At 35.7% G+C, this 26,268-nt stretch overlaps 1 protein-coding gene across 4 annotated transcripts; it reads right to left on the bottom strand.

Moving 5' to 3' along the window:
- Positions 1-17,852, bottom strand: LOC143255018 (beta-1,4-galactosyltransferase galt-1-like). Of its 4 annotated transcripts, none has more exons than XM_076510018.1 (4): positions 17,760-17,852; positions 17,603-17,659; positions 4,278-5,705; positions 1-1,968 (listed from the first exon to the last, which is right to left on the bottom strand). In XM_076510018.1, the coding sequence occupies exons 3-4, from the start codon at positions 5,602-5,604 to the stop codon at positions 1,748-1,750; spliced, it is 1,548 nt and encodes a 515-aa protein (XP_076366133.1). In that variant the 5' UTR covers positions 5,605-5,705; positions 17,603-17,659; positions 17,760-17,852; the 3' UTR covers positions 1-1,747. The 4 variants fall into 4 exon arrangements, with proteins under 4 accessions (XP_076366133.1, XP_076366130.1, XP_076366131.1 ...); XM_076510015.1 differs by lacking the exons at positions 17,603-17,659; positions 17,760-17,852 and adding exons at positions 9,785-9,848; positions 14,366-14,875; XM_076510016.1 differs by lacking the exons at positions 17,603-17,659; positions 17,760-17,852 and adding exons at positions 9,785-9,848; positions 14,370-14,875.
- Positions 17,853-26,268: the final 8,416 nt, after the last annotated feature.

Below are 26,268 nucleotides of genomic sequence, written 5' to 3'. Positions count from 1 at the left end.
TGGGTGGTGATGACTAGCTGTCTTCCCTCTAGTCTTACACTGCTAAATTAGGGACGGCTAGCGCAGATAGCCCTCGAGTAGCTTTGCGCGAAATTTAAAAACAAACAAAAGAAACAAACGTAAGACTAGAGGAAAGGCAGCTAGTCATCACCGCCCATCTCCAACTCTTGGGCTACTCTTTTACCAACGAATAGTGGGACTAGTCGTGATATTATAACGCCCCCACGGCTGAAAGGGCGAGCATGTTTGGTGTGACGGGGATTCGAACCCGCGACCCTTAGATTACGAGTTGAGTGTCTTAACCACCTGCCAAATTAAAAAATGAAATATTCCTATCAAATTCTGTTTCAATTTCGTATATACATGTGTGTGTGTCTATTGTTATTATACTATTAACGGATAAAACAGCGTTTCTCACACTGAGGACTGCGAGTCAACTCCATCATTTTATTAAAAATATTAAAACATATTACTTAAAGAATATTTTTTCATAAAATAAAATTTATACGAATTAAAACTTTTACGATGGAGTTCTGTTTTTCATGTAATAGTTTTTTAAAACAAATTTGATCAATACGTTTGGGGATCTGTGGGAAAAAAAATTAAATTTAAGTTTCTCGGGTTTTAGTTCGCAGAAAAAGTCCCTAATTCTACGAATTTATTCATTCAAATTTCTGTTACATGGAAAAAAAACGCAGATTTTTTTTTGTTGTGTTTTAGATAGTTGGAGATTTGTAAAATTAAAATATTAAGACAAGTTACAGAAGCTGGAGAGACCATTTTTATTCTCTTAAATATTTTATTAGAAAACTAGCTTGTTTCGGTGGTATTCATGAAGAGTGTGTATGTGTGTTTTCTTATAGCGAAGAAAACACACATACACACATTGGGCTATCTTCTGAGCCCACCGAGGGGAATCAAACCCTTGATTTTAGCATTGTAAATCCGTAGACTTATCACTATACTAGTGGGGATCATTCATGAAGAGAAATGAAAACTACTTTTTTGCTCTTAATATCAAAAGTTCTGCGCTGTATAAAAGGCGAAACGTAATGTCCAAAATTGTCTTAATCTTCTGCAAGAACTATACCAGAAATTATTGCTTAGTTGGCACACATTTACAAAAGATGTTCATGTGTGTTAACATATAACTTTATTTGTTTGACGATAACTTCATAAATAAAAATTGGTAAATACAAATATCTCCCAACATGAAATTCTGAAAACTATACAAAAACCCTGAATCATGAAATATTTTAATTAGTGTTAGTGCTTTCAATGAGAAAAGTGTAGAAACTTAGTTATTTTTGTTGTTAAACACAAAGCTACACAATGGGTAATCTATGTTCTACCCATTCTGGGTATCGAAACCAGATGTTTAATATTTAAAGCTCTATCTCAGAATTACCGCTAAGCCACTGTAGGGGCGATAAAATCAGTAAACATTATGGTAACTCTACAGTTTAAATAGATCAAAGTGGCGTCATCGACTTACTGCCATGTTTATTATACAAATATTTCTATCGTTTCAATATAGAAATATTAAATAATCTCAGGATCAATTCAACTTTAAAGTTTTATCCATGTACTACGTTTTATTTGAAATTCAGTTAAATTTGGTTGCAAAACACGTTTGGAAGGAACTTCGACTTCTCTTGGAATTTTTAGCATGAAATAAATTCATTAACTAAGTGCTTCAGAAATGATACATAGGCTACGGTTTAGTGTAGAGAAAGAAACGTTGTTGCTACCATTCACTTCCGAGAGGTGGTACAACAGGGCACGTGTTAACGTTTACGAAACTTCGGTGACAGATGTATTGCACACGTGATAACAATGTGGAGTTAAAGCGTAAGGCTGTCCTATCAACAACAGAAGGTTGCTTCAGACATCGGTGTCCGCCGTTTTCGCATATCCGATAATGGTGAAGACTAGCTTTGGAAAATGGTACCTTGATGTTTTGCGAACCTACATATAGCAAATAAACCATGAATATATAATAACTTAAAACACTTGTAACTTTTTATAATGTTCCCAAACTATTCATAATTTAAGATAGTTTAAGTGAAATACAATTACATCAGTGCGTGTTCTCATTGTACTATATTTTCATAGATTTTACTTCAGAAAGCTGGATTGTATTTATGCCGTTTGAAAAGCACTCTGTGCTGAAGGTTAATAAAAACATGATAAAATAGCTCCTTAGATAAGGCCTTGCTATATTAAACAATAAGTTAAATATACATTGTTAAGCACTTTATATGGTCAGTGTCTTTCAATTTTAGCAACGTGTACTGAGTCTACTGTTTCATCCAATAAACTGTTCATGTTTAAAAATCTGTTTTATTATATTATTATTAGAACTGTTTCTTAGAACAGGTTCTCTTATCTGTACACATTTAAATAATGTTAAGTTAACATGAATATAATACAGAGCGAAATACAATGCACTTAAGTTTTGTGTAGTTGATATGCATTGTATGAAAAACAAATAAAATAGTTTTAACTTCTTAATAGCCATTTTGATTGATAGAACTAGACACCGTATAACTAGATAGTCAGTTACGTTAAAATATTTCAAACAAATACTCAACTACAATTACACATATAAGACGATTAGAAAGACGAAAATAATTATCAAGGCGCGAAACCCTTACATTTAACATAAGAACAACGTGCAACCACCAGAACACGAAACAGAACTGAAAGATACTGTCTGATTTGTAACAGTTGCATTTTATTTAGCGTCTCGTGATATCTTTAAGGTCTTCGTCGCACCTGTATTCGTTATAGTAAAAATAGATTACAGTATTTATTCGTCACACAGATAGTTGGTCACAATTCAATTTGTAATAATTACTGGGCTAAACATTTTTTTACAATCGAAAAGTAGGCTTAAGAAAAAAGTTTAAAAGTGAAAATACAAATTGAGCTCAGCTATCGAATAAAAACTGTAATTTATTGTGACGAATCTGGAGTGCAACGAATTGTCCCCAAATCATCTCTGATCTTCTAAGGTATCAAGTGCGCCATGAACACTAAGAAGTTTTAAGATAGTCCCATGCACAATATTTAACAAGACAGGGAAGTGTAGACGGTCCTCGTTTCGTGTGATTTGGAAAAACTCTATTGGTTACTCAATCCCTGCCCCAGTAATGTATCGAGAGTTGATAATGGGGGTCAAATCCTCCATCTTGCATGAGGGATGTTTTATTCGAAACTTATGGCCTCTCAAGTTTCGGAACAAACATTATGTTATCAAGTTACCTCCACAACCAACCTACCTTAGTGAAATCTGCGTAGAAATTTTCGACAAGCTGTATTATCGCACAGTCGTTTTCGATTGTTGCTTTTACGTCGATAAGACCTTAATGGTGCATCAGTATTATTACCATACATTCACGTCGATATGACCTTGACGTGCATCAGTTACCATACATGCAGTTGTACTTTACAGGAGTAATTTATAATGGCAAAACAAGTTATGACATGTTTTGTGCCATATCTGGTAGCAGTTAATTGAATTATAACACTTCAAGGTGACAACTGTTTTAATGTTAGGTTCATCTGTCTCATTGTCTCGTTACCCCATACACAGAATATCATACATCTCTGAAAATTTGTTGTCAAATTATGGACAATAGAAGAGACCAGATAAAGCACGCTGTCGTATTTCAAGACTAGAACAGAAGTTTGTTTTTATTACAATATAAACTTTCAACGTACGAAAATAAATAAAAAATCAGTGGAATTACTCTCTTGACAAAGTTAAACGATTAACCTTCAGAAAGTACTCTCAGGATAAAGTGACAGCGTTAACTTACACGAATTACTCTCTTGACAAAGTTAAACGATTAACCTTCAGAAATTACTCTCAGGATAAAGTGACAGCGTTAACTTACACGAATTACTCTCAAGACAAAGTTAAACGATTAACCTTCAGAAATTACTCTCAGGATAAAGTGACAGCGTTAACTTACACGAATTACTCTCTTGACAAAGTTAAACGATTAACCTTCAGAAATTACTCTCAGGATAAAGTGACAGCGTTAACTTACACGAATTACTCTCAAGACAAAGTTATACAGCAAAATTCACGTGTCCCTCTAGAGGCACAGCGGTTTCGTTACCCATTATGGGCAGAGCACAAATAGCCCTTTGTGTAGCTTTGTGCTTAACTTCAAACAAACAAACAAAATTCATGTGTAATTGCTCTTAGGACAAAATGAATAGATTAGGGAAGTTAGTATCCGGATAAAATGAAATTGGAAACTTACGTGGGACGACTCTCCAGACAACGTGGTTTCCTACTTCCAGTACTCTTTCTGGAACAACAATAAATTTTGACCTGCTTCCATGTTTCATCGGATACTTCAGTCGTCTCGTTTTGTACTGTGTCAAGAGGTACGGAATATTTGCCGGGGGTGTCTCCGGCTTTTCGTTATAAGCCGAAGTGTCATTATCCCAGTACAAATAGAAAAACACGTTTTGAAACACGAAACTGCTCGGTTGGTATGGCCCTCGTTTGAGCTTTGTAATATCCGCAAGGAAGGTCTCGTATGTGACGTTTCCACTTGGAATGATGAACTCGTCCAAATCCAACATAAGAACGTACTTAAAAAGACACATTGACCTGTAGAGGCAGTCGTTGAGCGCAGCGAAAAGCCCTTCTGTTCGGATTTCTTTCTGAGATTGAATTTCCAAGTTCCATGGCAGAAGTGATACAACTCCCAGCTGTTTGTAGACCATCACGGCACGCTCTACTGAATGACCCATTGAATGGTTATAGAGAAAAAAGTGTTCTACTCCCAGAAGCCGATGAAGCTCTACGAACTCTATAAACCATGTAGCTCTATCGTAAGAATAATGCAAGGGCTTCACGCACAACGCTATTCTTCCACGAGGTGACTCATTGTCTTCCTTATTGTCATAAACTGTCAGAATGGCAGCAGCTTTAAACTGACTGTTGTCAGCGACAGAAACATTGAGTGGTTTTGGGTCACCTTTACGTAGTGCGCAGTAGAAGAAGCAAGCAGAGTATTTGAGGTTCCAGTGTTCATTTATGACCCTTTTATAAGCTGCTACTAGAACTGGCTTTTTATGAGAGAACTGAAGTTTACAGTACACTTTCAGACCACCTTTGATTAGCGTAGCTCCGATGACTACGACAGTCGGTGCATGTGGGTTCCTCTTGTCCAAATAAGCAGAATATACCATTAGTTTGTAAGGAGCCGAAACCATATTCGCTCGCTGCCACTGATCTACGTGAGTGTTCCAAATGTTCACATAGAGACGTTTCGAATTCTTAATTGTATATAGCCTATCCTCGCTCTGATTAGCTAAAGATTTGGTGACTCTTACTGACGGACTTTTTAACCAGCTCCCTCCCATCGTTTCTCCATGAAGTCCATTTTTACTGAAGTCTGCAACATTCTGTTGATCTACGATGGTTGAAGTCAAAACTAACATCCAGATATAAGATCCACAACACAAAAGGAGGAGCGAAAACAGCATCTTAACAAAATAAGACCAGCAACTACAATTTAGCAACCATCTTTGGCGTTTAGCAGCTCTGTATTTAATGAAACAACGACGACAATTCATCCACGACTTCAAATATTTGAACTAATTTTCTTTATGCTTTGGAGACAGCGGTCAAATATGCAGAGATTTCACAATTATCAGATATCTTGTCCAAGCAGATTCTAAATAATTGAATAAGTAGTATGAAAAATGTCATTGAAAATGAAACTTTTTAATTTGAAAATAAGAAAATATACTCTTTAAAACAAGAAACGCAAAAGGGATATATTTTTTTTAAATTTTAAAGAGAAATATATGTAATAACGTTACAAGCTCAGAGTATGTGATGTTACACGTGTTAAAGCACTGATTGTCAGACCAAAATGACAATAAAAGTTGTGCACTTTGAAAACGGAGGAAAACATCGGATTTTTCGCCAAAACGCATGCGTGTTCAATAAATTTGTTTGAGAGATCTGCATGTTCTGCAAGTGCAACATGTGCAAAATCCCTATAAAAGTGACGGGTTCTCGGTTTCCATAGCTGTGTGTTAAGCCACCGACACGCAATACAGTTACACCAAGACTGACTGAAGCACAACGCAACAACGCCATTGGTCGCTTGGAAGCAGGCGACTCTCGATCAGATGTTGCCAGAGCTGTGAATGTCCACCCAAGCACCATCACAAGGCTATGGAATCGTCACCAACAACATGGATCAACTCGTGACCGTCCACGATCTGGCAGACCTCGTGTGACCACGTCCGCACAAGATCGCTACATCCGGTTACGTCACCTTCGGGATAGGACCACCACTGCAACGTCTACTACCTCAACCATACCAGGGTTGCGTAGGATTCTCGATCAGACCGTACGCAACCGTCTACGAGATGCAGGAATCCGACCTCAACGTCCAGTCAGAGGCGTCATCCTCACCCAGCAACATCGTCAAGTACGGCTGCAGTGGACTCGGGCACATCGGGTATGGCCTCATCGACGATGGAGGCATGTTTAGTTCAGCGATGAATTACGTTTTATGCTTCGTAGGCAGGATGGAAGGACCCGTGTTTACCGTCGCCAAGGTGAACGTTTTGCAGGAAACTGTGTGCAGGATGTTGACAGATATGATGGTGGCAGCGTCATGATGTGGGCTGCCGTCGCCTACAATGCCAGAACAGACCTTTTGCACATTCGAGGGAATCTTACGGCTCAACGATACGTCGACGAGATTCTTAGGCCCCATGTGCAACCCATCATGGTAAACGTCAACAACGTTTTTCAACATGACAACGTCCGTCCTCACACAGCCCGACTCACCACTGTCTTCTTGAGACACCACAACATCAACGTTCTTCCCTGGCCCTCCAGATCACCAGATTTAAACCCTATCAAACATCTTTGGGACGAGTTGGACCGACATCTGCAACGGCGACAATCTCAACCGCAGACTCTACCTCAGCTTGCAGCAGCTTTGCAGGCTAAGTGGACAGCCATTCCACAGGATGTGATTCGTCATCTCATCGCTTCCATGGGCAGGAGATGTCAAGCAGTTATTGATGCTCACGGGGGCATACTCGTTATTGACGTTGAGTAACGTTAAACTTCACCTAGTGAGCGTGGACTTCGCCTTTGCAAACTTTGGAGGTTCAGCAGTGAATGTGCAAAGTTTCACACATGTCATACAGAACTACCCGGAATAAACTTGTTAACAATTTGTCTCATATTTTGCCTTTTGCATTTCTTTTTTTGAAGAGTATATATGAAGGAAATCACTTTCCAGTAATTACTGTTTTATCTTTTTTCATAGTGTTTAAAGTATCTGTTTATACAGAGGGTTACGTACGTTATATTTAAACGATTTTGAGAGGGCAAATTAACAAGTCATGCGACAAACACAGTCAATGTAAAATCGCGGTGGAACAGCATGTATGTAAATTATATTTTGACATTGTTTGTGGTGTGATATCATCAAAAACTAGTCGTTTTGGGAGAGCTTAAGTAATAGCTTTTTCCGGCAAAAAATATTCATACACTCATGTGACAAAGAGCTATTGCTTACCCTTTTCCAAAACGACCAATTTCGGTCGGAGATTTGGAATCTTCAATAAAATAATCCTTGTTCATAGAAGCATTAGAAAGAATGAATATGGATGAACTTGGAAGTCGGGGACCATCCAGAAAGAGATCTGCAACATGTCTTGCCTAAGCTATGATAAGCAAGTTCTTGTAAGATATAAGAATTTACATTCAGAAATATCAACAGAAAACGTCATCTTCGTGTCTGAGGGCCAAGAAAGACGTGATCAAGAAGATATTCCATCTGCAAAAGTGGAAGCAAGTGGTGACACAACAAAATAAATACAGACCTTCATAAATGTAATAACTGCTGGGATATTTCCACCATTCATGGACCAAAACAACGTCCAAAAGTACCATATGGCATGTCGAGAAACTTTATCCAAGGGATTCGTGATCACTACTGGATACTGTGCAAGTATTGGATCAATGGAAAGGTCAAAGCAAACTTTACTTAGTATGAGATGAATGTCTTGGATTATTTGTACCACCCAGTAATACTTGATTTTTTACAGAAACAATGCCAACAGAGTATGGGTTAACCAAGATAAGATTTCCATTCATTCTTTACATTCAATCGTCACATACTTCAAACAAATGAAAACGTATCTGTTTAGTTGCCGGATGCAGCATCTATCAGTTCCTGTGCAATCAGATTGTTGAAATGGATGCTGGGGAACCGTCGTCTTCGTACACTAGATGAATAGTAAAATGTATGTAGGAAGGAGCGGTGTTCTTTGACATTATAACCTTTTGTATTGGAAACTAAGCTGCAGGGCTATTGTCAAGATGCACGGTGGGCAGACGGAGCATGACCTTCCCTGTATGCCTTTTTAAATATACATTATCATATTATTTATAATTACTTGCTACATTTTCTCATCTCAGATGTATCAAACATTGAACATTTTCACATTACCATATAAATGAATAATTAAATATACCCTTAAACACAGATTAAAAACAATTTCATGGTTGAAAATGTTACACAATGTCTAAAGAGAGATGAGTGATATCTGGCGTTATTTGCATAATTCATTGTATAACTTATATCGACAATTTTGTATTCAATAAAAGGACGTTATGGTCAAGTGAAATGTTCACGAACTACATAAAAGTTTGAAAACAATAATAACTGTGAGTTTCACTGCAGCTGTTTTACAGGTACTAATATATTTCACGGTATTCGAAACAGTCTCCCAATATTAAGAGTAAATAAATAAACACATAATATCGTGTAGAATAATCTAAAATAAAATTGATCTTCCTAATAGTGAATCTAAGTTTTATTTTTTTCATCACCGGGGCCTGGCATGGCCAAGCGTGTTAAGGCGTGCGACTCGTAATCTGAGGGTCACGGGTTCGCATCCTAGTCGCGCCAAATATGCTCGCCCATTCAGCCGTGGGGGCGTTAAAATGTGACGGTCAATCCCACTATTCGCTGCTAAAAGAGTAGCCCAAGAGTTGGCGGTGGGTGGTGATGACTAGCTGCCTTCCCTCTGGTCTTACACTGCTAAATTAGGAACGATTAGCACAGATAGCCCTCGAGTAGCTTTGTGCGAAATTCAAAACAAACAAAACAAACTTCATCACCGGGTCCGCTAGGGGAAATAAAGTTTTTTTGTTTTTGAATTTCGCACAAAGCTACTCGAGGGCTATCTGTGCTAGCCGTCCCTAATTTAGCAGTGTAAGACTAGAGGGAAGGCAGCTAGTCATCACCACCCACCGCCAACTCTTTGGCTACTCTTTTACCAACGAATAGTGGGATTGACCGTCACATTATAACGCTCCCACGGGTGACAAGATAAGTATGTTTGGTGTGACAGGGGATTCAAACTCACGACCCTCATATTACGGGGACTATTTTAAAGATAAAAATACTCAACTTAGTTTAAATTAAGTAACAATGCAGAAAACAACAACAACAAAAAAAAACACCACGACAACAAGAACTGTATATCAAATAAAAATCACTAGAAAGTTTTAAAATTATATATCCTACTAACTTACTATCTCTCTTACTGTATCACAAAATTAACAACCATAACTTTTATAACAACATGTTTACTTCTTAATCTGCCAACATGGATATCTAACAAAAGTGATTTTTAGCTACAAGTTTGGCTACGAAAGACCTTTAATTTTAGGTGTAAATTGAATAATTTTTTAACATATATATTTTCGTACTTTTATGCATCGGTACTCAGTTTCAATTTCAGTTTCCGGAGCGACGTTCCAGAACTGGAGAAATCTGCTTAGGACGAAATTTGTCAAGAACAAGTACATTTTTTCAATAAGGCATACATACAGATTAGAAGGGAATAATGGCTCGCTATGACACCAGACTCTATATACATCATTCCATATTTTAAAATTATATAACTTTCAGATATTAACAGTTACACTACATCAACAATGGGGAAAAAAAGCTGTTGAAATGGTTAAATACATAACTTGTTACTGAGGGTAAGCGTACATGAGAAAAGCTATAACGAAAATCAACGTCTTAACGAGCCTATATGAAACAAGTTACAATAGACGAAAATCTACTTCTTAAACCAACACAGTAAAAATATGAACTGTTGACAAGTGTTTGCCTACATAATAAAGTTATACCTGACAAAAATATTAACTGTTAAGCATTGTTAGCCTACATACAAGTTATATCTGATAAAAATATTAACTGTTAAGGAGTGTTGCTCTACATAATAAAGTTATACCTGAGAAAAATATAAACTGTTAAGCAGTGCTGGCCTACATAACAAAGTTATTCCTGACAAAAATATTAACTGTTAAGCAGTACTGGCCTACATAAAAAGCTATACCTGACAAAAATATAAATTGTTAAGGAGTGTTGCTCTACATAATAAAGTTATACCTGAGAAAAATATAAACTGTTAAGCATTGTTAGCCTACATAAAAGTTATATCTGATAAAAATATATAAATTGTTAAGCAGTGCTAGCCTACATAAAAAGTTATACCTGAGAAAAATATAAACTGTTAAGCATTGTTAGCCTACATAAAAGTTATATCTGATAAAAAATATAAATTGTTAATGAGTGTTGGCCTACATGAAAAGTTATATCTGAGAAAAATATAAACTGTTAAGCAGTGCTGGCCTACATAAAAAGTTGTACCTGAGAAAAATATAAACTGTTAAGCATTGTTAGCCTACATAAAAGTTATATCTGATAAAAAATATAAATTGTTAATGAGTGTTGGCCTACATGAAAAGTTATATCTGAGAAAAATATAAACTGTTAAGCAGTGCTGGCCTACATAAAAAGTTGTACCTGAGAAAAATATAAACTGTTAAGCATTGTTAGCCTACATACAGTGCTAGCTTACATAAAAACTTATAACGGGTAAACATACATCTGTTAAAGAGTGTTGGTCTACACGAAAAGAAACTATAATGGACAAAAATGTAATCTGTTAATTATATTTATATATAATAATATACATATAAAGTATTAGAGGAAATGCATAACCTAAAACTTGTGAGATTACTGTGGGTTACATGATAGGCTCTTGACAACGTCATGAAAGTTGATTAAGCGATAATGGAACTCGACGGCTCCTAAACCCAAAACTTCTGATATAATTAACGCGAATCTTATGTTAACGTCAGAATGACTCTGAAAAATTGTTTTTGTGTTTCGAAATTTCAACTGGAGAAAGTTAAGACGATGTATTTTGAACATATCTATTTACACAAGCGATTTTAGGCTTAATCCTTTAATTAAATGAATTAATGGGACGGCGTGATTTACCGTGCTCTTACTGCGATGGTCAAATTTCACTATCCGACTAGACAAGAATTACCCAACAGTTGGTGGAGGATGCTGTTGGTTGGCCACCTTCCTTCTAGAATCGTTTGGTTCCTGTTGTCATACTTTTGCAATATTGGCAGCTGCAAAAGTACAGTTTGTTTTGAATTCTACACTAATATACACGAGGGATATCTGTACTAACTGTCCCTAAGTTAGCAGTGATAGACTAGAGGAAAGGCAGCAAGTCAACACTACCTACCACCTACCCTTGGACTACTATTTCACCAAGTAAGAGTAAGATTGACCGTAACATTGTGACATCTCAGTGAATGAAAGGGCGAGCATGTTCGATGACGGAACTTAGAACCCACAATCCTTAGATTGCAAGTCAAGTACCTTAAGACATTAGGCTATTCGAGGCCCAGCTGCGAACGTTGGAGCTACATTTTCGTGAAATCGTAGAACTCCGCTTGAACCATTACTAAAGAAGTCTACGTTCTGGTACTTGGTTAGCAAGACCGACAGAAGATAGAGATTTGCCAGTATTTGTTCTCAAATAATCAATAAGCCACGTAGGAGGACCGGTACGTGTACAAGTAATGAATCATGGTCTCCGCCAACGTGAAGCGATATAGACATATAATATTTACTGGAGTTAACAAAAACAAATAACCTGAATAATTCAACCACTAAATGATTGATGGTTTTATCGTACTGCCACTAAAAATGATTGCTGGTATGATCATGCCATCATTCAACCACTAAACGATTGCTGATGTGATCGTACAATCACTAAATATTAATTGCTGATATGATAGTACCATTATTCAACCACTAAATAATTGCCGATGTGATCGTACCATCGTTCAACCACTGATGATTTGATCGTACCTTTACATATAACACTTTGTGGTCTAGTCAAGATTTTCAGTTTCTTCTAGATAATTTTCAGGTAATTTTAATTTTGTAAAAAAAAAAAAAACTGATCATTAACATCATTCTGCAAGTTCACCTATTGCACCACGCGTCAACATTTCGATCCGAATCCAGATATAAATCCTAAATGCGGCTATTAGAACAGGTTCTTTGATTCCATCACGTTGCTAACTAACACGGGAAATTTGAAGATATCAACTTTGTCATCAAAAATTGGTTATTAGAGTCAATCCACAACATAACAGAAAAGGTAGAACTTTTAAAACATCAGTTTCATTAGCGAAAGTGTGGTTTGATTTTATGATCTTTCTAATCAACAAAAAATAAAAATGTTTTCTACTAAAACTGTTTATTTGATCCTGTACACTCTATACTTAAATAAACTGATTTCTAAAGTTGGTTCTTGTTCTAGTAAATAAATACTAAGTAAAAAATGTAAAAATAACAAGGTTCTTATTGCAGTAAATAAATACTACACAATTAAGACAAAGATAGCAAGGGACATTGGTTCTTGTTTTCATAAACATGTGATACATAACAAGGGACATTGGTTCTTGTTCTAACAAACAAACCCAACCTAAGTGAGACAAAGATATCAAGGAACTTTGGTTCTTCTATTTGACAGACACTACCTAGCCAAGATAAAGATAACAGTGGACTTCGGTTGTTATTCTAACAAACAAACATTATCTGACTGAGTCAAATATAGCAATGGGTATGTCCTCCAGTGGCACAGCAGCGGCAGAGCACATATAGCCGATTGTGTAGCTTTGTGCTTGATTATAAACAAACAATAATGGACTTTGGTTCTTGTTCTGGTAAACTGGTGATATATAACTAGAACAAAGTAATCACACATCCGGTTGCTTAAACTTGAGGTCATTAGGACTGTAGAGTAAACGTAATACAAGATCACTGGCCAAAAAGTGGGGTCAGTTGCTGCCTCACTATGGGAGTTAAAACTATTTGATTATAATTAGTAAATAATAAAAAAATGCACATGATGCCGACAGTATTGTGCTTCTCTTCTAGTAATATGTGATATACGCTTGTATATATATATATTATTGGTGATATATGTATATATTGTAGGTAATATATTTTGCATATTGTTATTGACAGTGGTGTAAGTAAGGCTTCGCACCCCCCTGCAACTGAGGGGAAGGACTGAGCCAAAAAAGGACTCAAATCAACTACAATTATAGCGAAATAGATTTTTGGGCCCCAATTATTATTATTTGTTTTTGTATTTACTCCACCGATTTGTGTTATATGTTTACATATTGTTCAAAAATTAGAGCAAAGAGTTCTTATATGGCTTTTACGTATTCAAATATAAGTGATACGTCTAATATTTTTATTTGCTTTAGGTGTCTGTTGGTATACTGATGGTGTATAATATATGAATGGTAGATGTCTCACGTTCACATCTTCTTACAAAAATATCTACTTTGATATGAACAAAAGCAAGCATTTTACTTCGCATTGCGACGTGAACAACAAATATGGGTTTTCATTACCATAGCTATTTCTCCATATTTCCAGATTTCTATTATTGTAAACCAGCACCTGTTTAAACAGCTTTCTCTTGTACTTCCATAGCCACTGTTTTAGGTTTCCAGCCTTTTACTGTATGAATTAGAACCAATTTAAGTATAATCTACTATTTCACTTCCACCTTTAACTTTATTGTTTCATCTAAGATAACGTATTCTGAAACTAAAAAATAAAAAAAAAAAAAAAATCCATTACGGAAGTTAATATAAACATACCATTTTGTTTGGCCGTTTAAAGGTAACCACAAAGCTACACAATGGGCTGTCTGTACTCTGCCCACCACTGGTATCGAAACCCGCTTTCCAGCGTTGTAAGTTCGCAAACATAACGCTGTGCCACTGGGAAGTTATTCTATTTTAAAATCAAAGTATTCTGAATTGTAAACAAATAAGTGGTTGGAAAACAAGGGCGTAAGTTAATGAAACGAAATTATTAGTGTATATGCCACTTTAAAAGAAATTACCACTGAAACAAAAATAATAACATTTGCCCCAACTCACTGACTTCAGATCGAAAGATATGGCTTCAGAATTTGCTCTTTCTCTATGAGTCTGACTGGTCGTTTGAACATTAAAGCTGTGTTAATGAATTGTCCAATAAACAGTCTCCATCTCGTATGAAAAGCTTGGCTTGATTAACTTCAATCAACTCTGCACGCAATGTCTGATTCGAGTTGCAAATTAAATCCGCGTTTTCTGACGGAACCAACGAGGTAGGCTTGCAACAGTCCAACGTGCTGTCAGTGTAGCAGAAACTGTTACTGCGTCCACCTTACTGAACTGTTGAAAAATAACGCGTTATCGATCTGGTTTACTCTCGCACCAGTGTTTTATTTCGTGTGGCACAGTCATACACAAGATAGGGGAGCTAATACTTATATTAAATTTAGTGGATATGCTTATTTGAATTTTTTGCGTTGAAATGCTTTGATACATATCTTCGTCAGGGCAATCGCGAGTATCAAACCTTGATGTTTAGCGCTACATGACATCAAGCACACTGCTATACCATCGGGGACCTTTATTCGAATAATGATAAAAAGTTTTCTTTAAAACCAATCTTGTCGAAATTTGATAAAGGAGATGGTAGTGTAACCTAGGGGTTAAAACACGCATTATCATTAACTTATGTTTTTCTCTTAATCAAACTCTCATTTTTTAGACGAATCACAGCGGCTCAGAAACGGATGTGTCTAAGAGCTAGTCAACAAACAAACAGAGACATAAGTAGTGTTTCATTGTATAAAATACATGTGGTTCCAAATTTATACACAGAATGAAGATCACAAGTATCATATTCCTTCACATTTTTAGATACCTTATTGGACTGCTTATTTGTCGACGTAGTTTCACTTCCTAAACCCAGCCAATAGTCATAGTGTTCTGACAAAATATGTAATGTAGCGAAATACTGGAAATCACTATATATATATATATATAGCAGCTAATATAACTACGGAACATTTATCGTGTTGCTATCGCAAATGGTTCAAGCTAAGAGTAACAAACAACAAAGTGCTCTTAATCTTTTCCGAAACTTTCTAACGAAAAAACAAACAAACTAGTTTGTTTTTAAACATTTTACAGAAACGAAACTGTTAAACTAGACGTGTTCGTACCATATTTTCAACAACGTAGCATGTTGTGTTCTCTGGTTGCTGAGAAACACAAAACGGAAGTGTCGTCGTGACACAATAGGGAAGGAAATTTTTAAACTTTTAGTCTGTTGAAAAGAAGTTGGGACGACTCCATAGGAATTTGGAAGGCTCAGCTGGGATAAATTAATTTGGTTCTTAAATTTATTCAAAGCTACTCGAGGGAAAGCAGTTAGTCATCATCACCACACACCGCCAACTCTTAAGCTGCTCTTTTACCAAAGATTAGTGGGATTGACCATCATAGAATAACATCCCCACAGCTGAAACGGCAAGCATGTTTGGTGGTGCAGGAGGATTCGAACCCGTGACCTACAGATTACAAGTGAAGCGCCCTAACCATCAGTGATAACTAGTCGAGTTTGTTTTTTTTTGCGTTCAAAAACAAGGCATCATTATTCAGATCGAGGATGTTAACCTTCATAATTCGACTACGATTTTCAAGGTAAATCAAATATATATATAATACAAGTCTCTCGTGCAAGAACTGAAAAAGTTTTGCGACATCGTTGTCAAGATTGTCTTCCAATACAACATAACTTCTTATATTTAGCGGCCAGGCTTTCTTATGTGTCCAGTTTTCAACTGGAAAATATTGAAAAAATTCTACTCCCATAAGTACGATTTTTACAATTCTTGAAAACACAACTCCAGAAAAACCATGTGTCAAACATCTAATACTCGGGTTACATTCCGTTATATTATTCGACCTTAAAGAACATGGCTACTGTTTTTCACATGTGTTCTACTTTCCCAGATTATATTGCACTCAGAGTAAAAAGGTAAAAAGTAAACAGATAGTAAATAAGTTAGAAAACTCTTTATTGAAGACTTAGTTACACATCATTTGACGAAATAACGATTGTTATTTCAATTTCTAATATAATGAACCCTTCAAGAACATCTAACTTTATAAGTGCTCCAAACACTTAAAATGTGAAAGATTTAAAACGACAGGTTTTCATTTCGATCACACCAATTTAAACCTCATACAAGATATTTGTCAGCATAGGAGCTTCATTATTTAACCAAACGTCAGCAAGGAGCTTAACACTAGACTATGCGACATTTAGAGGAACGTCTTCGACGTGGAGATTACACCAGTCTCTTCCATATTATCCTGCTATTATATGGTTATTTTTAATCAATATATTTACTACGATTGTACTGTACACAAAACTTTCCGTAACATTTGTAACCTCCTTTATATTTCTACAGTAAACGAAGCTACATCAGGCTAATAAAAGTAATTATTTTATATTAAACTACTCACACAGATATTATATTTTATTATAATGTGACATTATACTAAGAAGTGTAAATCATATATAAAGAATTCAGCTAAAATGATGACTTTCTGTACTAATTCTGTGAGCTCCTTTACATTCATTGCACCAAGTTATCCATTTGCTATAAGCAGACCCCTAATTACCGCTCACAAATTTAGTTTTATAATCTATCAATAATTTAAACCTAGAACTACCACCAAGCACGCCATCTCAATGTTAGTTATGCAGTTAAAGATACACATACCTGTTATATAGCCCCCCCCCTTCTCTCTGGTATTTGGGTATATTTATTTGTATACCCAGTAGGGTCAGGTACACTAGACCTCTTCCTACTTCCATGACTTACCAACGAATAGTAGGATTGATCAAACACTATAACGCTCCCACGGCTGAAAGGGCGAGCATGTTTGGTATGACAGGGATTGGAACCCGTAACCCTCAGATTACGAGTCGAGTGCCTTAACCACCAGGTCATGTCGGGCCATCTACATTAGATACTTGATTAAAAAACTAATTTTATTACAATATTCCAAATAAACTTATTCAAAACATTTTTTGATACCCTGTTTTATATATTTTCCAGGCTGACTTTAGACTCTAATATTTTTATTTACTCAAAAAGGTGTAATCGTTATCTTGAAAATAAACAACCGTAAATGAGAACAAGCGATTACGATGACCCGTTATTTTTTACATCTTTTATATGTGAAAAGTAAGGGGAAGAATCAGATAATAACAAATTTTCAAAACCTAATAAACTAATTAATCACAATAAAGGCTTAAGTCGTACTTACAGTTATTATGTTTGCGTTAAGCACCCCACCATTGTTCATTGTTTATTCCTTGATTTACTGAAAAAAAAACCAAAAAACTTCATATTATATATGTTTGGAAAGCTCTTTCCATCGTCAATCGTTTAGAAATTATTATACATTAGTGTAAGGAACGCACTCAGAGAAATTTGCCCACTTAAGAAAGCCTGGCCCTTATAAATTCCAACTTCTCGGCAAATTTTCCTCTCAGGCACATTGCTAAATTCTCTGTCTTTTCAAGGAATGGAAAATGTTAGCTTTTTTTTTTTATCATCAATCACGTGACGACCAATCTCTGCTATGTATGGTTCGAACGTCATTTCACGTTACAGTTACTTCTACGGTCCGTGCGTGCGGAACGACTGCAAATTCTGATTATTTTACATTGAGTTCCCCCCTCCAACTTTCCTGAAGAATTTCAGATATCAATTCGATATTCAGGTACTAAAAAAAATGAAATACAAGTACGTGAAGAGTATATATTATAGTTAATGTATGCACACACACACAACTATATTTCTGCAATGAAGAACCAACGCAAATCTCCGTAGAATATTAAATTATTTGAATAGGTGTGTAAAGAATCAGCGTTATTATGGTGTCTACAAGTGTATGTTTCTGAACTATTAACGTCAGAATAATAAAGAAATATATAGTTATATATTCATTATTAACCTTAGCTACAGCTCTAGTTATATCTAACTTTCAATTAATATATTGAAGGGAAAATAACAAGAACTATACTATAATTAAATAGCAGGAAATTACCACATATTTTAACATGCCTACTACCTCCTAAAGTGTGATTTCTTTTTGCAGTGACTTAACGCAAATCATGAATTATCAGTTCCAGCCACGCTCACTACCGAGCTACATTCAGACTGGATCATTAGGTTACATGCACCGGGTATATGTAAATGAGCACAAAAAACAGTAAGTTTCATCCCAAACAGCAATATAACGATATTTTATTAACGGGTTTTACGTGTCAGCGGTGCGATTTTTTTTTCTCATTTCTTGCATAAGCTCATTTGATTGGTCTGATCCGAATTACGTCAAGACGTTTTTATGGGCTCAGTAATTACTGCAATCAGTCATAGAATAACTTCCCTTTTAGAAAACTGAAATTCACTTTTTTTTTTATTAAAACACATTTCTGAAGATCTTTTTTTAGGTTTTCTAAACAATTTGTTTGTTTGTTTTGAATTTCGCACAAAGCTACTCGAGGGCTATCTGTGCTAGCCGTCCCTAATTTTGCAGTGTAAGACTAGAGGGAAAGCAGCTAGTCATCACCACCCACCGCCAACTCTTGGGCTACTCTTTTACCAACGAATAGTGGGATTGACCGTAACATTATACGCCCCCACGGCTGGGAGGGCGAGCATGTTTGGCGCGACTCGGGCGCGAACCCGCGACCCTCAGATTACGAAGTGCACGCCTTAACGCGCTAGGCCATGCCAGGCCCTTTTTCTAAACAAATGCGTCATATTTCATTAACTGGCATCAGAAGTACCATAGTCACAACACAGTATATTATAACGTAATTCACATAATTAAGTACATGAAACTACTACTAAACTAAATAAAATTTTATAATGCTTCAGATTTTTGAAGTATCAACTCATTTTAAATTATAGTTTCTTAAAATACAATTCATCAAATATTTTTATTTATTTGTTTTGAAGTTCATATATCGTGCTATGTTGCATCTACAGAGTGAATAATCTTCTCATGAATCATGACGTCACGACAGTACAAATTACAACATTGAGTGTTCCTCATCAGACTTCATTTTAGTCTACTAATTGATTAACAGACAACATACCACTGTAGAGTGGTGTGACTGTTTAAAACAAATGACCATCCTGGTGGCCTTGGCTCCCTTTCGAAGGAATAATTACTTATTAATTACACCAAATGTAATAAGCCCTCTTATATTTGCTGCCAATGTATATATTAATCTTATTTATTGTCTTGATTTTTTTTACTAAATTCTTTGAATGCAGGTATCTCTTCTATTGTTATTCATAAGTTTAAATAGGTTTTACCAATTTCAATTTCATTAGAGTGTACCTTGTTTCTGCGTGCTGTTTCACAGTGTGGAAAGTCAGATCTGGGAGTTTCTTGAATTTTCACCTTTTTCTGGTACGCAGCCGTAACATACGTGAAGTTTTCACATAACACATGGTCAAGAAATTTGATTACATTCAATCTGTTTTCGTTCCTTTGTTATGTTATAGAGATAACGTCTGTACTTCTCATAACGGGATAGAACTATAATGTTGCATGTCGAAAAAAATGTCGACAGCCAGCCAGTGTTCTCCAGTGGTGAACCATTTGATATCAGGAGTTTTGGCCTGAACGAGAATTACCCTGTTTGTGGGTAGCACTAGTCACTATGACTAATGGTTGCTAGTTTCTGTGAATAAAACTTATGATTTCCTTTAAGCAAGACACATTAGAGTTAAAAATTATAGAATAGATCTTCATAGAGTAAAGATTATTGCTCTTGATCTAGAATGAACTAGTTAACGGGAATCAACTGGGGCGGAAAAAAACTAGTTTAATCAGCTGATGACGCTAGTAAAAATGATTTACCAGCATCTAGAAACAAGTATACAAACCGGGTTTTAATAAGTGATGTTTTTATCGTCTGCTACTCATCGATTCCTAGCTGTTAATTTCCTTGTTCAAATTGAAATTCAGCAAAACCTTGTAAATGCCACTCTTGGTTTCGTAATTCATGCAACTAAATTAGAATAAAAGACTCTTAAGGAAGATTTTCGTCACTAATGGCGTTTTATTTCGTTCTTAGTTCTTACAATGTCAGAATTATGTTTCACTACCTCTACTCCTAAATTCTTAATACTAAAAGATTACAAGTACAAAATCACACATCGTCTTAAAGTACTGTGTAATTTAAATCATCAGGTTATATACTGCCTTTCAGGAGCACGGCAGTATTTCTGCGGACTTACAACGCTAGAATCCGAGGTTCGATACTTGTAGTGGGCAAAGCACAATTAGCCCATTGTGTAGCTTTGTGCTTAATTACGCAACAAACAAATTCTTCACAATATTCACAAAATATCGAAACGTTCAATTGAAACTAATGAGCCGAATGTAGCGTTCGAGTGTTTATCATTTAAAGCTTTCCATATGATTTTATTGTTACTTGGGATATAACGTTAGAAAAGTCAAACCAATCGTGTGAAGAATGGCCGAAGCCACCTTCATGGATAATTGTGTACCCAAGGTGCCAAAGAAGATTATGTAGGTTGACGTTACTTCAGTTGAAGGCCTAAGTACAGAGGGCGAAACGTCGTCAACGTTTCATTCAACTAGCAGCTGCCGTCCTTTAAATTGTTCATATTTACTATGTATGTTTTTAAATTGTTCATACTTACTATGTCTAATCTTCCTAAAATTCCATTGAAACAACGTCTATTCTGTTTTACAAACAACTGTGAAATACAAAATAACAAATTGTCTTCACATGTGTAAGTTGTTGAAAAAATAAACATCTTACTATTTCTGTTTTTGTAGGACGTTTAAAACGATAACAGCAAAACTAGTAGTTTTTCATTATAGTTTCATACGTGTTTAGGAATTAACCGTGTATATCTGTCTTGTATAAGAACATGCTTCTAATTCAGAAATGCCTCCCAGTGACACATCAGAATGTCTGCTAAATTACAACGCTATAAACGGAGTTTCGAGCCCGTGATGGGCAGCAGAGCACAAATAGCCCGTGGTGTACCTTTGTGCTTCATTCAAAACAATAAGTCCAGATATATCACCAAAAATTCAGTATATGTATATTAAAAATTAGTTTGTTTATAGCTTGTATACTAATATCTTATTAACCGAAGAGATCATTACATCGTCTATATACAAGTAACACACGTGCCTTATAACCCACATTCTTATTGCATATTGAGAAATACTAATAGAATTTCGCTCAATATCAATGTAAATACTTATGCGACATCTATCAGCAACATTCAGAACTATTAGTTTTGTTATGGTTTTTGATCGATGCGCTAAAAATCGGTTTCAACACTCATGATGACTGAAACGTTGCGCTTAGTAACAAATATACAACGAAATTGCTAAATATTTTATTTTTATTGGAATAGTCCTAAAGCTAAAGTTACAAAAGCGTATAAATTAAAATGTATTCCATGTTCACGAAGCAGTAATATCCTTTAATATTTTGATATTATGTTATTTATACAAACTTTAAGAAAATCATAGAAAAAATTCAGTTTGCCTTGTAAGAGTAAACATGCAACTATTCCAATAGGATCACACTTTTAGTTCTTAAATATAATTCACAGACTGCTTACGGCCAAGTGGTTAGGGCACTCGACTCGTAAGCTGAGGGTTGCGGGTTCAAATTGTTACACCAAACATGCTCGTTTTTTAAGGTGTGGGGGCATTAAAATGTTACTGTCAACCTTACTATTCGTTGGTAAATGAGTAGCTCAAGAGTTGGTAGTGAGTGGTGATGACTAAAGGCCTTCCCTCTAGTCTTACACTGTTAAATTAGGAACGGCTAGCGCAGATAGCCTTTGTATATCTTTGCGCGAAATTCAAAATAGACCAAAACTTTATGTGACGCAAGTAAAAACAGTAAGGTATCATATGGTTTTCGCAGCGACCCTCAGTCTTATAACGCGATCAAAAAGTCCGTAAAGATGAAAATCTGTTTTGCAAAAACTTTTTTTCATCGAACTAAATAACTGCGTTGGTTTGGTTTTTGAATTTCGCGCAAAGCTACACGAGGGCTATCTACGATAGCCGTCCCTAATTTAGCAGTGTAAGACTAGAGGGAATGTAGCTAGTCATCACCACCCACCGCCAACTCTTGGGCTACTCTTTTACCAACGAATAGTGGGATTGACCGTCACATTATATATTCGTGGAATATATACAGACTTAAATATAACATACAAAAACGTTTCTAATTATGCAATTCGGCAAGTCGCGTCTAAAATTGCGTCAAATCAAAATATGTTTTACATCAGAGATTTAGAATTTCTAAGACGGAGATAATCCCTGTAAATAACGCCACTGGAAAATAAAAAATATGGATCACTTTGGGGTTCCAGGATTGTTTAGAAATAGAACTGCAACAAGTATTACCCCAACCGTAGTAAGCAGTGTGGCGTCTTGTAATAGGTCGATAACAAATGTATGCAGCATAGTCAAAAACGATATCCGTCTCTAAACGTGGTCAAGATGGTATAGGTTTACGAAGATAAGGCTTCTAGTCATATCTCCCATTCAACCGTCGTATACCTCAAGCGGGCAAAGAATAAAACAGATATTTGTCTCATACGAAGACATAGTAGTCAAATCGCTATATCCAGCACCTATGGTTTCTAGTGTTATTAGGCTATTAAAACGAGCACCGAGAAACCATTGTCCTTGTAAGCTTGACTGTTTATGGAAAGCCAACGTGGAGAAGTGATGTACTTTGGACATGACAATGTTACGACGGAGCATTGTTTAATGCTCGGTTTGCAGACATAGCGTGATTTGAAGTGGTGGCACGAACTGAAAGAATTAGGTGAGGCTCTAAATACGTTTTCACATAAAGTATTTAAACAATATGTGCATAACAGTGCAAGAACGGTACAATGATTTAAAACCAGTTTCAGTTCTATGAGATAGGATTGATTTGGTGTGATTTAAATTTCGCGCAAAGCTACACGAGGCTTATCTGTGCTATCGTCCCTAATTTAGCAGTGAAAAGTAAGAGGGAAGGCAGCTAGTCATCACCATCTACCGGCAGCTTTTAGGCTACTCTTTTACCAACGAATAGTGGGAATGGCCATAACTTTATAACTCCCCCACGCCTGAAAAGGCGAACATGTTTGGTGTGACGAACCCTTTGATTGCAGGTCGAATGTCTTAACCATCATGCCGGGTCTATCAAATAGAAAGTAGTGAATAAGAATGATCCGTCTAAAACAGCATAAAATCTCCTTATTCTGAGAAAGCGTAAAAACAACAACAACTAAAGTTCACCATGTGTTTCTTAAGTGATTATTTCGTTTATTTCCTGATTAATTTGGATACTTTTCACGGCATATCAATGTGGGAAAAAGTTTACCGAGGATGTAAATATTTACTTTATTTGATAACTACTCAAAAATAGAGCATTATTAATCATAGTGATGCCTTTGAATGTCGAGATTCAATACCTAGAGCTAGGACAGCGCAGATAGTACATTTTGTAGCGTAAATAAGCCACTTCGACGGTGAATTTCTCAGCTGAAAATGCTAAAATTCGGGTTTCGACACGCTCCGTGGGGTCAGGGCGCAGATAGTCCATTGTATATGGCTTTTTGCTCATTAACAAATAAAGAAATTTAAACAAACAAGCCGTTAGATAGGTTATATTTTATCTAAATCAATATGTTTCGACTATTTAAAAGTCATAGACATTTGACATAATAAAATAACCTATTCGTTTATTTTCTTACGCTCGTACTTTCACGCCAATGGAAATTCGGTTTTTATTTGTTTGTTTGCAATTGTCTCGTTGATAAGCACTTGATTCACTTTGAGCTGTTTACTTTTGACTTGGTTGGTTTGAATTTCGCGCAAAAATAATAACAACCAGATAAATAAGTTTTAAACGCATTTGGATCTTACTGGTATTCGAAACAAATATCGCAAAAAGTAAATGATTCCATACCCATTGAACATTAAATACAAAATCACAATATCGGTTCATTCACTTAACCGAACAAAGACTTTTTGATATACTCTTCGAATCTTCGATTAATTCTGACTCTTCTGTGAGATTTTTCTGCTAAAGTTTCCTGAATATTCTTATTTGAAATTGAAAATATAACTAAAATCTGACGATTCAATATTTGTTTACGTCTGTTATCCATATATTGCATCCACCTTGAATAGTTACTGGTAAAAACTTATAACACATGATTACAATGCCTAATCAATAAATATTTACATATGTGGACAATATGACATTATTGCACTTATTATTTTCCGAAACATTCTAATATGTTTACAAATACTTAAGCATAAACTTTTTTTATTATTTTTCTCTGACATGAATGCATCAAATTTTCATCTGGCGAATCTGAATTGAAGTCGATGAGCGAAGAAGAGCTTTTTAAATAAGATAGCTTGAATCGCTGTCACTTGCAAATAACAAGAATTTGTGATGGGTCTGTTTGTTTGTTTTGAATTTTGCGCAAAGTTACACGAGCGCTATTTGCGCTGGCTATTCCAAATTTAGCAGTGAAAGAATAGAGGGAAGGCAGCTAGTCATCGGCACCCACTCTTGGGTTACTCTTTTAGTAACGATTGAACGTCACATTATAACCCCCATGTTGGGGGGAAGGGGAGTCGAATCCACAACCCTCAGATTGCGAGTTAAGTGCTCTAACCACCTGGTCATACCGGTTTTGATGAGTTTTGTACTATTTGATGAATATTTTATTTTGTTTTTGTGTGCTTATTATGGTTTGTTTACTTCTTTTACACGTATGTTAATAAGTTATCTGTGCTTTGTCCAAACCCACAATTTGAGTATCATTAGTCCTCAAGTTTATCGTATTGTTTAAACCATAATGAACACAATTGCACTGATTTATTTTTCTCTGTGGTCTAATTTGCATAATATCGGCATTCTTTCTAATAATATTTTAGTATATAATAACTCTATTATATATATTTTGTTGTATTACAAGTTAACATGAAAGTTTTAAATAGTCAACAAGCATGCATGAAAACAGGAAAATTATTTAGATAATGTAGGTTCTATAAGATTTAAGATTCATTATTACGGTCATAGTGGAATCCAGTACTTATCATTAATGTAAATTAACAAACCAGTGATTAGGCTAAATAATTCTACTTATGTTAAATTCAAACAAATGTTTATCTAAAAATTATTCAAACCCAATGACTTCAAGAGAAGTTAGGACGTTATAAACATGTTTGAAAATTATCCAAACCCAGTGACATCAAAAGAAATGGCCCGGCATGGCCTAGCGCGTAAGGCGTGCGACTCGTAATCCGAGGGTCGCGGGTTCGCGCCCGAGTCGCGCTAAACATGCTCGCCCTCCCAGCCGTGGGGGTGTATAATGTGACGGTCAATCCCACTATTCGTTGGTAAAAGAGTAGCCCAAGAGTTGGCGGTGGGTGGTGATGACTAGCTGCCTTCCCTCTAGTCTTACACTGCTAAATTAGGGACGGCTAGCACAGATAGCCCTCGAGTAGCTTTGTGCGAAATTCCCAAACAAACAAAATCAAAAGAAATTAAGACAATATGAACATATCTAAAATCTGTCAAAACACAATGACTTCAAAAGAAGTTAGGACATTATAAACATATCTAAAATTATCCAAACCCTATGACCTCAAGAGAAATTAATACATTATTAACATATCTAAAAATTATCCAAATCAAATTACTTCAAAAGAAATTGGAACATTATAAACATATATAAAAATTACCCAAACACAGTGACTTCAAGAAAAGTTAGGACATTATAAACATATCAAAATAGACAAATAGGAAATGAAAATATTAATATCAATATTTGCAATTTGTAAACGGTCCCGACATCACCTTGACAAAGCGTCCTCTACATAACTTTTTT

This window comes from Tachypleus tridentatus, chromosome 7, assembly GCF_004210375.1.
Source record: "Tachypleus tridentatus isolate NWPU-2018 chromosome 7, ASM421037v1, whole genome shotgun sequence".
Classification (NCBI taxonomy): Eukaryota; Metazoa; Arthropoda; class Merostomata; order Xiphosura; family Limulidae; genus Tachypleus; species Tachypleus tridentatus.
The sequence above is the reverse complement of the archived record's forward strand: the minus strand, read 5'-3'. Positions and strand labels throughout refer to the sequence as shown.